Consider the following 16,573-nt stretch of genomic DNA (forward strand, 5'->3'; position numbering starts at 1 on the left):
TTAGGGACAACTTTCAGGAAATAAGGAAGCTCTCAAAGAGTGCTGAAAGCTCTGGAAGAACACAATTACTCCAAGACACAGGCCCTCAGGAAAGCTACCCTTCCCCTAAAAAGGAGCTAAGCTTAGGCCTGTTTCTCTGGGAAGGCAGGGAGGAAATATCAGTCCAGTTGTTGAACATCTGTTCTGGCTGCTGTAGGGGACAAAACAGGCAATTCATGGAAAGCCAGGAACTCCCTGACAACAAATGCTGATATAAGCAAAATCAAAGTACAGCTCAGGGTATTATAATTTTTAGGTTTAAATTTTAAATGTGTTTTTGCACATTTTATTAACCCACAGAACGTGCAGCATTTAAAAATGGAAATATCATAGCCAGAAAGAACTACAGATGTCAGTAATTAGTGGCACATTACTCACATTTCATTGTAAAACAGATGTGTGTATTATTTTAATTATAATGACTAATATAACATATGCCTTTGACATATATAAGCATAATGCTTTCTGTGAGTCAATGCTTTAAGTATGGTTTTCATTTTATTTACTTCCCTAAGTTCAGTGTCAGAGAAGGAAAGCGTATTTGTTACACGCAGATCAAAAAAAACAGAGAAAGTCTCTGTGTATTATTGTAAACCTGTGTTTTGACAGTATGCATTTGTAACTGGTAAGTGGAATGTTATGGTCTCCAGCTTAATTCAGATGACTTCTTTTTAATGATAACACTTCCTTACCCTGACGCTATACCACAAACAATTATGGAACATTTTGGAAACTGCATTGTGTTATTACTTTTAAAAGATAGTATCCTGCTTCCATTTTTTTCCTACAATCTTTTTTTTTCTTCAGAGCAATGTCCAAATACGCTCCTTTTTGAAAATTACTTTCATATGCCATGGTTTTTATTATGGCCATTTAGCACTGTCATCATCTACTGCACAGCTAGCTTTTCTTTTCAGTCAAATTGTTGACTGTCTTTGCACTGACAGTCAGAAAGGAGTCTGTATTAAAAAACCCAAACACACCTCAACAACAGAATCACCAGCAGACGTTCAACAAGGTATTAATATACCCTATGTGCCACTCAAGCAGATGCTTTCACCCACCTATCTTATTTAATTTCAGAGGTTACCTATGTTCAGATACAGACCTCTCTAAGAGATCAGCATGATGATTGTGAGTCCCAGAGAAGGAGCTGGGCCCTCCTTTCCATTTGTGTTTCTCCACAGCCACTAAGAGACACACAAACCTTTGAGACTCTCCATTAGCCTGGTGAAGTCAACCCCAAATGTGTGACACTCTCAGCATTGTTGTAACCTTTGCTGGCAATTTCCCTGAAGTTTACAGTATCTGACCCTTTAAAATTTCACATTTTGAAGTTCACATTGCCATATCGCCTCTACCATTGCACTCAGCCTCTGCTTATTGTCACTCTCCATCTTCAATCCCCACCACAACCTCCTACTCTACTATTAATGACTTTTGACAGATTTCAACTATCAGAGTAGAAATGTTCTATGCGCAGGCCCTCCACAAGGACCTGTTTGCTTCTTTGTTTAAACTGAGCAAATATTAGTCATTTTTTGCCAAAAATCAACACAATATACTTTTAATACCTTCATAAGTGAGAAAAATCATTTGTCATGCCTCCAGGGTACAAACTGGAGTTCAAAGGTGTCTTGCTCAAGTCACAGGGAATCATTCATACAGGTTTCCATCATTTAAAAAGTGCAGAGGATAAACCATTTTTTGAACTTGCACAGAGGAATTTGACTCACTTGTAATTCTGCCCATGTCCCTGCTGCCCTGCACAGGCTATTGTTCCACATAGCCATGGAGGCAGAAAATCAGACCGGACACAGCCAAAAAAGGATCCAGTTGCTAATTCACCTCATCAAATCAGTAATTGTAATGGATCAGGACCTCCCTTCTTCCATCAAACAGCACAAATAATTTGGTACCTTTCTAAGGCCTGCTGTTGGAGTAGTTGTCTTCTCCCTGATTTAGAAGATAAATGAGGAATTTTGCCTATTGCCTTCTCATGTAAGGAAAGGAATGCAGGGAAAAAATCAGACTTTTTTTGTTCAGTAAGTAGCGCAAATTTGAGAGTTTATACAAGGTAACTTTTCAGACAGAAAAAAATACAAGCTAATTTTGTGATATGGCAACTCTACATTTTATCCACATGGCCATAACACTGCTAGGAAAAATGTCTGTGTTTGGTTAAAGGATGCCTCCAAGCATACGGTATGTACGGTATGCAATATGTGGCTTCTTTCACATTCTCTGCAAAGAATCATTTAACAACTGGCACCTGAACTTCTGTACTTTAAAAAACATCAGTCAAAGTATTTCTTTTGCTCCTTATTTTTACTTTTATAGGAAATAAGATGAAGAACACACAATATTCAGCACCTGACAGCTAGTCAAGGGACATGCCTTTAACTTCCTACAGTATCAGCATATTTTTCACTTAAAGGCAGACACTATACATCCACATCTACAACAGGAAAGATAATCTATCCTAAAATACTCAGTATTGGAAGGACATGAAATGTTTTGTTATTCAAAGCTGTGCCAAAAATTCTTTGGAGTGATCACCTTAGAAACACAAGTGAGGTAACTTTTTAAATAGTTCATGGACCTGCTGGATATTTGGATGGATATTTATCCATGATTTCACTGCTCAGCAGGAAACGTAACCACTTGTCTCATCCATAACCCCTCCTGAAGCTCAGAGATCAAAGTTCAACCACTACTCAATCCTATATGGCACACAAAATTTGACTGGAGCTTACTGATTAAAGTAAAATCTTTACTCAAAGAATTCCTTAAGAAACAGTAGGCTTTTACTTCTGTTTTTAAGTTTAAAGAATCTGGTTTTAAGTTAGCGGCTGCCAAAGTGTGGTGACACCATTCCTGACAACAGAGCAAAAGGCAGTCACATCTTCCAGGGACATTCCTGAGGTTAGGGAAGGATTCCCTGCTTTTCTGACAACAAACACTGCAGTGTGGGTATGTGTGTGGGTACTTTGTTTCCAGGCTGTAATGTTTTAAAATATGCAAAACACAGAGATGCAGGATTTATTATCTAAACTTAAGAAAAGCAGAAACAGAAGAAAATCTTAGGGGACATGGTAGAAAATGGAGAGAAGAGGTCAAGATGTTATCTATGTCTGAGTAGGACAAAGTAGGTTAAAGTGTTATTCCTTGGGATGTGAAGACCTTAAATGTCTTTTCTGTGGCGTGTTCATGGATTTCGTATTTCTATTAAAGGAGACAACATAAAGTATCAAAGAAAACAGTGCTAGAAGAACTTTTGAGGTCTTATTTAGTTCAACATCCTTCTGAAAAGCTGATCAGGTATACTTAGACTATTTCTGATGAATATTTGTCTTATCTGTATTTAAAAACTTCTTACAATGAGAAGTTTCCCTATTCCAGCCCTTAACTAACCTCATGGTTAGGAAACATTTTCTAATATCTAATCTTGCTTCCTTCAATTTAGATCCACAGTTTCTCATTCTACTGTCAGTATACATAGATGGTTGTTTATTCCTTCTCTTTGCAAAAGCATTACAGTACCTGGAGGTTTATTATGCTTCCCAGGCCTCACTGAACAATCCCAGCTTTTCAATATTCCCTCACAGGCTGTGTTTTCTAGAGCTGTGATCTTCCTTGCTGGGCTCTTCTCTGGGGTCTCCCCAGTTGGTGTGTAAATTTTTTCCAAGTTTGTAGTTGCTTTCCATCTGTGAACTTCAGCTCTTTCCAAAGCTGAGTTAGAAGTTTGTGAAGTGCAGATAGTAATTCGGTTTGACATGTTAGAATTATAAGCTTCAGAGTCAATTTTCCAAACAGACATCCCGGAGAAGGTAGATTCTACATACATCATAGATCTGCAGGTAGGGATAACTAATGCATAGGAATAAAGTATCTAATGTAATGTGACATCAGTCAGGAGCAATACCTGAGATGTTTTGGTTCATAACTTGCCCACACCTTCACCTTAATTTACCTTCATCCAAACCCTGAATTCCACAACAATCACGTCTCTGCTTGGACACTAACTTCATCTTTCTCCTCAATCAATGTAGCTGAGTAAGGGCAGATCTGAAATACCAAGTGCAGGCAAGCGGTGCACCTCTTGTCATATTTCTAGCCTGAGCAGGAGCAGGTAGGCCCAAGGACTTTATGTGAAAGCCTTTCTTCTTAAGATATGTCCAGGCTAAATTTTCTGATTTGGAAAAATTGTTGAAGAAATGTTTGAAAACTTGAGACAATAAATCCAAACATAACCAGGCAACTGCTAGACAAGTACAGTACTAGTATACTACATACTAGTTTGCTGCTTATGTAGTGTGACTTTTCATGAGCCATGTAGTGCCAATTGACAGCAATGGATGTTGGAGTGTCCCTGTGTGGTCTCAGTGATTCTTCATGATCACCCCAGAAAATTCTTCCTCTGTAATCACGAAGCTTTATTCCTATCAGGACCATACCTAATACTGTAAGAACCATGGAGCCACTCTAACGAGGGAGGAGGGGTACACCAGAAAACTTCTGTCCCTTCAGCCCAGAATGAAGTGACAAAGGACCATGTAATGTGGTTGGGTCTGATCAATGATGGTCTGAGACTCAATGTCTTGCTGAGACAGCGAGTGCTGCAAACCATAAGAAGCTGGAAGTCTCCTGTGGTATTGTGGCAAACAGAATACCACAGTATTGAGGTACTGTTTTTGCCCTGCCCATACTACACTTTAAGTACTTGCTATAGGCTACTGCCAGAAACAGGCCACTGAGCTAGGTGGATCATTGCTCTTTCCCAGTAGAGTCATTCTTACATCTCCTGTTGACGAGCAGGCAGCGGGGTATCTCTTAGACTGAAGATCCAGAGGCAATTATGGCCATGATGTTTTAAATATGATGCCAGCAAAGGCTGTGTGAAGAGCACAGAGTAAGACTTACTGAGGTTTCAACTCTTGCACAAACCTAATAACCCAGAAAGTACACATGACACTCTTGCAAAATATCCACAAATCTCTTTTTTGTTTTTTTTTTTTTCCCGAGGATTAGCAGTGCCCTGCAAACTGGAATGATCAAACTTGAAGCAAGAGCTAAGAAAAACATCATAAATCCCATGTGCTTTTATGTAGTCCCAAACATAATCATAAAAGTAGTAACAAAAGCATGTTTCCCAAACTAAAAAATATGCTCTGATTTGAAGAAAGAGAAAATGGAAAAATAACATTACAGCATCAATAATAAGGATTTCACCTACCCAGGAAAGTATGGCTGCACTACATGAAACATCAGGTCCTCCCAGATATATCAATATCTTTCATAACCCTGAAAGAAAAAGGAAAAGAGAATGGAGGAAGGACAGCTTACCCTGGTGGAAAGGATATCTTCAGTAACAACATCACCCTACCTATCAACTTGCCAATCAGTCAGAAACAAATGGCAACAAGTAAACCAGCATCTGAGCCCCAAACAGTGTAAACGTTACATGATATTCAGAGAGCTAAAACCCATGATGCTTACATTTTGGAAGATTTACAGAGTGTCTTCTTTCCCACTAGCATGGAGCTGGATCCACAAGACAACATTTCCTATGTATCAGTCCACAGAATAGCCATGGAAAAATAGCAGGGTACAGTTTTTAATCCTAAAACACAAGTTCTGCACTGTTACGGTTTGTAGTTGATTTTGCTCATCAAAGGGATGGAAAAGTTTGGATACAGATCCAAATTCCCTCCATGCTTGGCAACATGGAACTGGCTTGGATTTTATCCATCTCTAATCACTGAACATTTATTTGTAATTCGGATTCCTTGGATCATAGGAGCTACCAGCTGCTGGATTCTGAAGCAGACCTGGCCATAATTCATGTCTCCCTGATAAGATTCAGGCAGGCAGGTACCATCTGAAGTGTGGGAGGATGGTAAGCTGAAGCTGTGCTGATCAGTCCAGGTAAAGTTCAGAGAAGTTCAGAGAGGCAGTTTATTGTTGCAGGTGCATAGCAAACTCCCATACATCACCCTGAAGAAGCATAACTTTCCTTAACAATATATCAGGTACGAAAGCAGGTGATCAACCCACACCAATCCACCTACACATGGCGAGATTTGCAGTGTTGTGGAGACATTTTCCCCAGGGCCAGAGCACAGCCAAAGCAGCCCTGTGTGAGTTGCAATGAATACTACTGTATCCTTCTGCTGCAGTTCAATGTTGCTCCAAGGGCAAGCCATTATTGTGGTCACAGGAACCCTGCAGGAGACAGATTTGGGGACACTAGTAAGACCTTCCAGTAGAAGAAGGCAAGTTAAGAATAGCAGCCAGGGGGGAGGATGGTACAGCACAAGCCAAGAGGCTGTAGTTAACTCTCCTGATAGATGTGACTTTGCAGAGAGGCAAAGGGGATTTGCACATCAGGTCTCACTGAGAGCGACTGAGGCTAATGACTTCAGTAACATTGCCCCAGGGAGCAAGGGGCTCCAAGCTCTGAGCCAACAGGCAGTCTGAGCTGTGTCAGCGGCACTGGAGTGCTGATTAGGCACTTTTCCTCATCAGAACAGACCCATTCCGGCAGGAAACGAGGCCACAAAGGTGCTGCCAAAGCTGAGAAAGCCATATCCTGGGGTCAGAGGCTCCTCTCATGTGCGTCAGCACACTTCCAGAGAGGCTAAGGGACATCTGCTGGCTTACAGAGCTGTGTGTCTGACCTGTGGGTGAAAGAGATAAAGGGAATTGTACTGCATTTAGCCTTTGGAATTTTTGGTGTATGGATAAACTGTGATGGTATCAGGTAAGAATGCAACAAACTTCATTTTACAAAAGCAGAAATGTCTCAGCTGCTACAAAGGGGTTGAAGGGGTGAAAGATTTTAACAGTGAAATAATGAAAACCGCATAACTGAACCTTTTGTGCAGGTTGCCTCAGCTCCATTAGCAAACCCTTCCAATCCAGCACAATAGAAGGCTACAGATCACTCAGCTGCAGCCCAGAGGTTGGAACCGACTTGTGTAAAATATCCAACAAGTCAGCAGCAACTCTGAGAAGATGGCCAGCAGCCTGTTTCCCCACAGCTCACCAACCTGACTAGTGCTGTCTGGCCCATGAGTATATTCCAAGAGATTGGCAAAATGTGTATTTATTTATTTATGTTAGGTGCTGGGAGGCCTAATGAATGCTGCTAGTGGTACATTTCGGGGCAAGAGAGTTTTTTTTTTGCTATGCAAATAACTCTCCCTTGGTAAAAAACCTAAAAGGGCAGAATCATCAGAGCTTATTTATGCAATGGGAAGTAGAAGACTTGCAACCTAAACCACTTTTAAAAGCACATTCTAAAATTTAAAAGAAATGTCCCTTTAAAAATAAGGAATGCTTCTCATGTTATTATGTTAATGAAGATCTTTCAATAGGGGAGAAATGAACTAAATAATTGTACACAAAAGAGAGAACCCACAACACACAGGGAAATGTCAAAGGTACAGAGATTACAAGTTACAAACCAGAAAGATTATATTTTCAGTAATCTGGCAAACATTTGAGACTAGAGATGCCCAGTTGTGTCTCTGACTTTCTACTTATCTTCTATCACATGCAAATACATCATATGAAGCCTTCTCACCAGCTGATCCATCTAGCTCTTCCACAAAGCTCATTTGGGTTCTTGATGCAGTTAAAAGAACTGTTGGTGCCATTGGTAACTGGGATGGTTGATAAACAATGACAAACACAGGTACTGATTCTAACAGTGCATATTTAAGCTCTGTCCAGGCACTCACAAGAGAGCTTAGGCAGTTCTTATTGATATCTTTACATCAGTATTTTGTACACACCATTAAAAGATTAGTAGACTGAAGGAATTTATGAGACATAGAGTAAGGCATGACTGAACCTAGCAAAGTTATATGAGGTCTAAAATGTCTATCCAGACTAATATGTTTCTTCAACAATGGCAAGATGAAAATGCTTTGGAAAAGAGCATGCAAAATCAGTTATCCCTGGTTTCCCTCTCAATTGGCAGTCCAATGACTTCCTGAGATGGAGCTCTCATCAGGACCATCAAAGTAAATAATTGCTGGTTGATCTTTTGTGAATTTTTCTGTTTCTTTTTGAATTAGCTTATTTCTCTGTTAGGATTTCCTTTTACTATGGTAGAGCTGAACCTACAAATCTTAATTAGCTCCCCAGGCAGTACAACTTTTAACAACTCCCTCTGTTTCTTCAGGTCTGCTGGTTGTTCTCTTCATAATCCAGACCTGCCATTCTCTTGCAAGGAGTGTTTGCTGTACAGACACAAAACCGAAGTAAATGAATTGCATTATGTTAAAGGTAGTGTTCCGTCTCATAAGTACCTTATGAAACACACCCTAAATTTTCCATGATGCTTAAAAGCAGACATGTATTACCCTGCCTGATTATTAGGAGAGGGGTGGGGTAGCTATATCAATCCTGCTTTCCCTGCCCTGGGAAGCAGGAGTGCCAAAGTGTTTGTATCATCCCCACTTCACAAAATGTGAACACTAAAATCAGTCATAGCCCATCATATCTGCTAGTAGAAGGATTAAGTCTATGTCTCTGGAGATTTGTGGGCTTTCAAGTCACAAATACTTTCAAAAGGAGCAAAGGGAACGGGCAGGAGTAGACTGCCAGGTGGCAACATCTCTTGTCCTTTCTGGCCTAGAAATATGTACCCATTTGGCAAAATAAGCACAGTAACCTTGGGGTGATGCACTTTAAGATGTTAACATCAGTTAATTTAGGACTTTTTTTTGTGTGTAATGTCCTGGTACACATGTCCAAACAGCCTACAGCATCCATACCCATGCCTGCTGATGGGCCATTTCTGCCCACCAGACCTCCTTGCTCCCATGCTGCCACCAAGAGAGCTCATGGAAAGCGGGACAGCATTAACTAAAAATGCTTAGAAATGGTGGTGCTGTTCCAGTTAAGGAACGGGGAATGGGCATGAGGGCCTGCAGAGTTTCAAACACCTCCAGGAAAGCAGAAAAGATGCATAACAGCCTTTCCCATCCCACCACCCTGCCCCACAACCCCTAATTGCCCGCCTCTCACCTTCTTGCGAAGAGGCTTTCTGGGCTCAGAGAGGGGAGCTTCCCACTTACCATATGCACAGATCCGGGTCCTTAGGCAGAGGGTGTGTGCACGGGGAAGGGGTCACAACCCTATCTAGCCCTAGTGCCACCCCACAGGCCTGAGCTCAGTGGGGAGAAAATAAAGGGAAAGAAGTCGAGAAAAACAGGAGCAGAGCTGAATGGGGGGGGGGGGGGGGGGGGCGCAGGGCGGTGGGAAGAGCAGAGAAGTAGGGAGGGAAGGAAGAAAGCAGAAAAAAAGGAGGAGAAAGGGGAGGAGATGAAATGCACAGAGAGGAGGGAGGACCGGGCGGGCAGGAGGCGAGAGGCCGGGAAGCAGAGAAGTGAGGCAGCTCGCACAGAGGAACGGGACGGGACCGGACCCGGCGCCCCCCGCGCCATGCGCCTTCTGGCAGCGGCGCTGGCCGCCCTGCTGGCCTCGGCCCCGGCCCCAGGTAAGCGGCACCGCGGGTGCTCAGCGGCCGGTACCGGGCAGACCCCTCAGACGCGGGCTGCCCCCGTCCCCTTCGTGCCTTGGAGCTGTGTCCGGGCTCCCACGGCAGCGGGGCTGGCGCAGCGGCCCCGAGCAGCGGCAGCGCCCGGAGCTTGGGCTCCAGGAGAGGGGGCTTACAGGGGTGTTCGGGGAAGCCCGGCAGTCCCCTGCAGCCGGCGGGTCATCCCCCCGGCCCGGGGGATCCCGCACCCAGCTGTGCCGCCCCTTCCCGGGCTCCCGGCGGCAGCGTTTCTGCACAGCGACCTGACCCGCAACTGTGGACTTAAAAAAGAAAACCTTTCCCGTCAGAAGTTTATGGAAACGCGTTCTCCGCTGCCTGCTGTGCCAGGCGGGACAGCGCTGAGCTGCACCGGGGCACTCCAGGCAAAGCTGAGGCAAAGACAGATTCGGCATTGTTTTTTTTCCACAGGTGCCTAGGTCCCATAGACACCCAGCGAAACAGAACCTGTAGGTCACTTGTAAAAAACTTTCTTCGTTCAAGTCCTTTATCCTTCCAAAATCAAAGGTGCATTGGCCAGTGGTGTGTCTAAAACTGCAACAGAGACACAGAGGCTGGATCTGAACTTCAAGGTGCAGTGAGGGTTACAGGAATTAGGAAGCCCTGCTTATTCTAGAGTTCCAAGATGCAGCTTGAATCTTCACCTCAAAAAGGCAGGAGATGGTGGAGGCAGAGGTTTGGGTCAAGCCCATCTTTAGTCAGTACAGAAGCTTTCCCTGAGAAGGAGCCTCAGACTTGTGAAACTTGCAGACAGATCAATTCAGCTAAAACCAGCTGGCTGCTGTTGTTGATCCTGCTAGCCAGCTCCTATTTTCATAGAACTTTGCTTCTTCCTGGCTCACCTGCTCGTCTTACTTTTTAATTGTAGAGGAGTCAAAATAAAGCAGCCTTTGACAGTAACATTGTTTCACAGAACAAACTACAACACAGATGAAAGCCATCCCGTATGCTTCTGGTCGTGCACATCTGAGATCAGATCAGAGATACCCAGATGGCATGCCTCTAGCCCCTCAGCTATCACCAAAGGCTGAGGATAAAAGTCCTCTCAGCCTTGAAGGATGGTGGGTTGCAGATTCTGCCTGTCAGACTCCATGCGGAAAGGAAGAGGGGCTGGTACATAACAGTAAATCTGGACTGTGAGCACAGTAGCAACTCTGCTTCTATCTCCACTTATGTAATTGGGGTTCTTCCACCAAAACACAGCCACACTGAAACTACTTACCAAACACAAGGACCCAGCAGTGACTGGGGGTCCTTTGCTGCAATTCTAGCACAGAGAGAGGGGACAACCCTACCAGTGACAGGTTTCTGGCTCCTAAAAGTATAATTTGTTGCTCTTGACAGTGCTGTCAAAGTGCTTTGCAATGTAGTATGGCAGACAACAAAGTCAAACCTAGCTAATACTTGGAATTGAACTGGTGCAAGAAGAAGTGGACTGCTTTCAGAGCATGACTTTTCAAAACAGAGTTTAACTAGCAATAACCTTCCCTGATTCTCTACAGGTTAGTGAGCCATGCAGGTGAAGGGTACCAATGAAATAAACAGCTAAAACACTGGGATGGGGGCAACTAAGAGAGCTGGTGGCAAAAGGAGATGTATTTAATGATTAAGCACACTGCAAAGAAATCCTGAAGTCTTTGACTCACTCTTCCCACTTTTTCTATAAATAGTTTCCCTTTCTAAGCAAAAGCAAGACTAAAACTTGTGGTGAGCTCCACCTGAGTGGCTATATGATGCTATACTGGGAAGGCAGGAGAAGAAAAATAGTGATTCCTCACTTGAAGCAGTAATCTGAAATCTAGAAATTTAGCACTCTGTTGGCACACAAGCCTGCTCTTAAGTTGTGGAGGAGTCTCCTTGTTGGCAAGGTGCCCATTACAAGGGTAAACCTCATTCTGGGGCTGATCCAGTGACTGCTAAAGACAAGAGGAACATTGCCGGTAGTGTTTGGGAGCCCTAAATGAAGCTTTTCCTTTCTACATAAAATGTAAATGACCTCTTTCCTCCAAAACCCACCACTGTTCCTGCTCCAAAGGCAGTGGGAGGATAGAGTCAAATGGACACTGTTTTTCTATTTTATAGAAAGCATCACCTGACACTGTTCAACATAAGATGCGATCACGGTAAAAGTGTCAGGAAATTTCCAAAACTCTCCCCACTTGTACAGCCACACCAACTGAAGCTGCAGAAGGAAGACAAGGAGATGTATTCCCACTAATCAGACAACATGAAGCATGCAAAATTTGGTATTTCCTTAGAAAAAAGGCATGTCCCCAGAGGAAAAGAAGGAGCCTTAGGTATAAAATACTAATGTTTGTATGAGTGTAAACAGCTAGAAAGGGATCAGAAACTCCATGTACAATGCTTCTTTATCTTCTTGCACAGGCTTCCATCTTCGCCATATCTGAGTTCTTCTGTATTTTCTCTTGGGTACTTTTTGGCACTATGTTCTGCTTAGTTTTGAATTAAGCAATGATTCTTTGGACTTTTATTTTGGGACTCTGTTCCACAGTTAATCCTAGCCAGCTTTTTCAAACAAGAATTTCGCATGTCAGGAAAATGACATAATTGTTTTTCTTTACAGTTTTTCACGATATGTTCATAATTTCAGTAGAAGAAGTTTGTGTTTTTCATTTACCCAAACTGCATTTTTGACTTATTAAATATTTACAGCCCAAGTATTTATGAGAACCCCAAAAGTGCTGAAAATCTAAAACTTATTTACTGAGCAGCATAACCTTCAAAATCTGATCTTATTTTGGTGGCAGAGGCAGCCATCTTCACATCTGCCTGTAAAACGCCAAGGTCAGGTAACTTCAGCAAGTAATAACTCGAATTTCATGCCTGGAAAGCTTTTTGTGGTGTTCAGCCTTAATTTTAAGTTTAACATCCTGTTCTACTTGTGTGCTTTCTACAGTCCAAAATAATCTCTTGCTTTGGCACTTACATGAGTTGCCCACACAAGCATCATGCACAAATAATTATATCAATAATCTAGGCCATGCTCAGTAGCAGTTTCTTAAAGCAATTTAGAAACTCCTCCTTTATACAACTTATTTTCTCCTTCATAAAGAAAAAATACTGTCTACTTGGAAAAAATATACCACTCTGTGTATTTGAAGTGAAACCAAAAAAATTATTGTACTATTAATTTTCATAGTTTTTCTCAAACACGTGCAATGTAAATAATTTAAGTGGATTTACTTTAAGTAAGGTGCTACAATTCACCACTCCATTTCATGGCTTCATTGGGAACATAAAAACAGTGTCTCTGTCTCCAATGTTGTTTCAGAAATAGCATGGAAATACTTTACTTGCTTATTTTGAAGATAAATATACGTTTGTGTTTCAGGAGCTGATGTCAGATAAAAGACTGCCAAAACGCTCATCCCCTTTGTTAAAATGTTCCTAGCTGATGTGGTAGAAAAGTGTCTAGAAATGAAAAATAATTCTCCCAGATTTGCAATTCTCATTAGGATTTGACCACAGTATATTCACATAACAGGAAGCTTAATATTCACATTTTAGAGGACATTTCATGCTTTGCAGGGTGCATTGCAGAGCGTGCTTACTGTTGAAATATGGTGCTCTCTCTAGTGGATGCCATCAGACCAGTAGGTTACACATTACAAGTCATTTAGGAAACACATTGCCACGATATACCATTGGTAAAAAAAAAGATCAGTCTCTGATATGACTAATAAGAACATTATTAATGTGCATTAGGAAGAAAATAAAACGAGTGTTGATTCCCATGACTCAGAAAACCAGTCCGGCATAAATCAGTTAGGTCAGGAAAGAAAATTTTCCTGTAATGATCAGCTATGGACTTCTTTCAACCTTCACCTATACTGGTCGTTGTTAGGTGTAAAGCAGAGAGACAAACAAGTGGCTTAAGCTAAATTGATTATGAAGAACAGAAAAACAAGTGTCAGAAATAAATGGAACAATGGAATAATCATTTGTTCCAATATAATCTCATGTCATAATTTGTCATGAAAATGACATCAGTTTAATTTGAATTTGTAGTCAGAAGGACTAATCTGACAGATTTAACCCAGGCTTGAGGTGACCATTTAATAATAAGAGGAAGACGACATGGAGAACTGCAAAGTGAGGAGCTGGTTACAGTCATATAGGGACATTAGAAATCTTTCAGAGATAATCTATTCAACAGCATCATGTAAGGTTTGCACAAATGATATCTAAAAGAAGTAGACAGAAGCACGCACATTGAAATTATGTGACCTTATAAAGTCAGCATAAGACTGGGATAGCATGTAGGAAAAACTGAGGACCAATTAACAAAAGTGGAGCAGAACAGTAAAGCAAAGTCATGTACTTTGAGATTAGTAAGAATTTGACAAAGAAGGAAAGACACTCAAGTTTATTATTTAATTTTAAACTGACGTATAATCACATGTGGAAATATCATGAGAAAGGACAACATAATTCTGGGATATACCAGGCAACGTATATCCCAGACAAATCTGGGAAGTACCATGACTATTTCACAGTACATTGGAGAGCTTCTTTCCAGACACTGCCTATAATTCCAGTCACACACATTAGAAAAAGATGTAAATAATTACAATCAAAACCAAAATGGAAACAGGACCTAATGCAGAGAAGGGCTATTAAGGTGAACAGGGAAGTGAAGACACTACTTCACTAAAGGAGACTAACAGAGCTTTGCTTCTTCAGCTCAACAAAGCAATGGCTGAGGCATCAGATAGTTGCTTTCTATAAGGACTCAGAAAGCAAGGGCTAGAGAAGAAAACACTAATCTTAAAGTTGGGACAGGAAAAATAGGCATAAGGTGACTATTGAAACAATTTAGCCTGGAAATCCTAAGAAGGGTGCAAACTGTTGGAATAGCTGGTCATGGAACAGCTTTGCAAAAGATATTCTTAGCTCTTACTCCACGCTAGTTCTAGACTAACACTTGTTCAGACTGATAAAAGATTATGTGATGTTGGGCTTATGAGAGCAGCAAGGTGTCCGCTTCAGCCCCATCTTATTTATTAGCAACAGCAAGGATACTAGAGGAGACTCACTGAAGGAGGGCCTCGTACCAAGTTAAATATTCACAGATAGACAGATGATGTCAGGTTCTAAAAGCTCATTAAATTGCTGCATACTGAATGGATGCCATCAGTTTACCTGCTGTGGGCTTGCACACTGGGACAGATGCTGTTGTGCCAGCATGGAGGGCTCTCACCATCTTTTATCTCCTTTGCAGATGTTTGTGGGGCTTTAAATGTGACAGTCTCTCCAGGACCAACAGTGCGATACTCTGAGGGAGATAATGCTACCCTCTACTGCCACATTTCTCAAAAGAGAAAGACAGACAATTTGCTGGCTGTGCGGTGGGTCTTTGCTGCGTCACCTACTCAGGAGTATCTGATGATCAAAATGACAAAGTTTGGGTCTGTCCAGTATTATGGAAATTATACTCATCATTTCCACAAACAAAGACTTCATCTTCTTAAAGAGAAACATGGAACTATGTACAAATTTCTTATTCTAAGTCTCCAGCAAACAGATCAAGGACATTACATATGCAAAGTCCAGGAAATTGGCAAACACAGGAATAAATGGACAGCATGGTCAAATGGCACAGCAGCTACTGAAATAAGAGGTGAGAGACTACTGATTTCAATTTTATTATTTTTCTTGTCCCATGAGGCCTTTTAAAATTTTCTTACAAGTTCATCCATAAGATATTTGAAGTTAGGTTATTTTTAAGTGTTATAAGAGGATATGAGAAGAAAACCTAATACTCAACTTCTTTACTTACACATTACAATTTAAGCATTATTCAGCCCATAATAAAATGCAAAGAAGTGAGAAGGCTGATTGAGAGATTTGTAGAAGATAGTCTATTTCCTTTGCCTTTTACCAGAATAGCAGTAATTAAAATTCCTTTGCATTCAACTACAGGTTTGTGGTGGGTTGACCTTGGCTGGATTCTGGCTGCACACTCTGTTGCTCCTCTCCTCAGCAGGACAGGGAGAGGAGAAAATGAGATGAAAATACCCTTGTACGTCACGATAAAGGCAGTTTAATAAAGTAAAAGCAAAGGCCATGTGCAGAAGCAAAAGAAAACAAAAAAATTGTATTTTACTTCCCATCAGCAGGTGATGCCCAGCCACTTCCCGGGAAGCAGGGCTTCAATCGGTGTAGTGGTTGCTCCAGAAGACAAACACTGTGATAGTGAATGCCATTCCCCCTCCTCCTTTTTTTTAGCCTTTGTTGCTCAGCGGATTCCACGTGGTATGGAATATCACTTTGGTTGGTTTGGATCAGCTGTCTTAGCTATGTCCCCTCCCAAGATCTTGCCCATCCTCATCCTACTAGTTAGGGGGCAATGTTGGAGAGACAGCCTTGATGTTTTATGAGCACTGATCAGCAGTGGCAAAATACTGGTGTGTTATCAACACCTTGTTAGCTAGCAATACAAAGTACAGCACTATGAGGGTTGCTGTGGGGAAAATTAACTCCACCTCAGTCAGACCCAATACAAGGTCTCTACAGCTTTGCTAGTGGGAATAAATGAATGCCATTATTATTATTTAAATACAAAGAAAGAGAAACAGAGAGAAATTAACTTATTTTCTGAAGAATATGCAGTGGGTCAGACAGAAATAGAACCATTATATTTTAGATTTGTGTTTGGCATCTCTCTTGGTGTTTTCATTGCTTTCAGTTCTAGTCCAGCGGCACTTTGCAAATAACATTCCTAGTATCACTTTTTTACTTTTGTTTATACTACTTATAGCCACAAAGCACAGCTAGAAAAGCAGTGAATGCCTGATGACATTGAACTTCAGATAAAGAAATGACCAGCAACAAGTGTGGGTTTAAACCAAGTTGAAAACAAGCTTCCTCTTTGGGATGGGTTATCTCAAATCTATAACACCACCACACCTACACATTCAGAGATGTACGAAACTGGACATAGAG

The 16,573-nt window shown here is 41.6% G+C and overlaps 1 protein-coding gene across 3 annotated transcripts in view; it reads left to right on the forward strand.

The window, feature by feature from the left end:
• VSTM4 (V-set and transmembrane domain containing 4) overlaps positions 1-16,573 on the forward strand; it is a 454,962-nt gene that overhangs the window by 408,356 nt on the left and 30,033 nt on the right. For all 3 annotated transcript variants that reach the window (XM_061459242.1, XM_061459243.1, XM_061459244.1), the window contains exons 2-3: positions 9,458-9,550; positions 14,850-15,248. In XM_061459242.1, the coding sequence (XP_061315226.1) occupies positions 9,496-9,550; positions 14,850-15,248 (454 nt within the window). In that variant the 5' untranslated portion in view covers positions 9,458-9,495. The remainder of the gene's footprint in view (positions 1-9,457; positions 9,551-14,849; positions 15,249-16,573) is intronic.

This window comes from Pezoporus flaviventris, unplaced genomic scaffold, assembly GCF_033815535.1.
Source record: "Pezoporus flaviventris isolate CSIRO_AGI_PZ_B2104156 unplaced genomic scaffold, CSIRO_AGI_Pfla_v1 ptg000029l, whole genome shotgun sequence".
Classification (NCBI taxonomy): domain Eukaryota; kingdom Metazoa; phylum Chordata; class Aves; order Psittaciformes; family Psittacidae; genus Pezoporus; species Pezoporus flaviventris.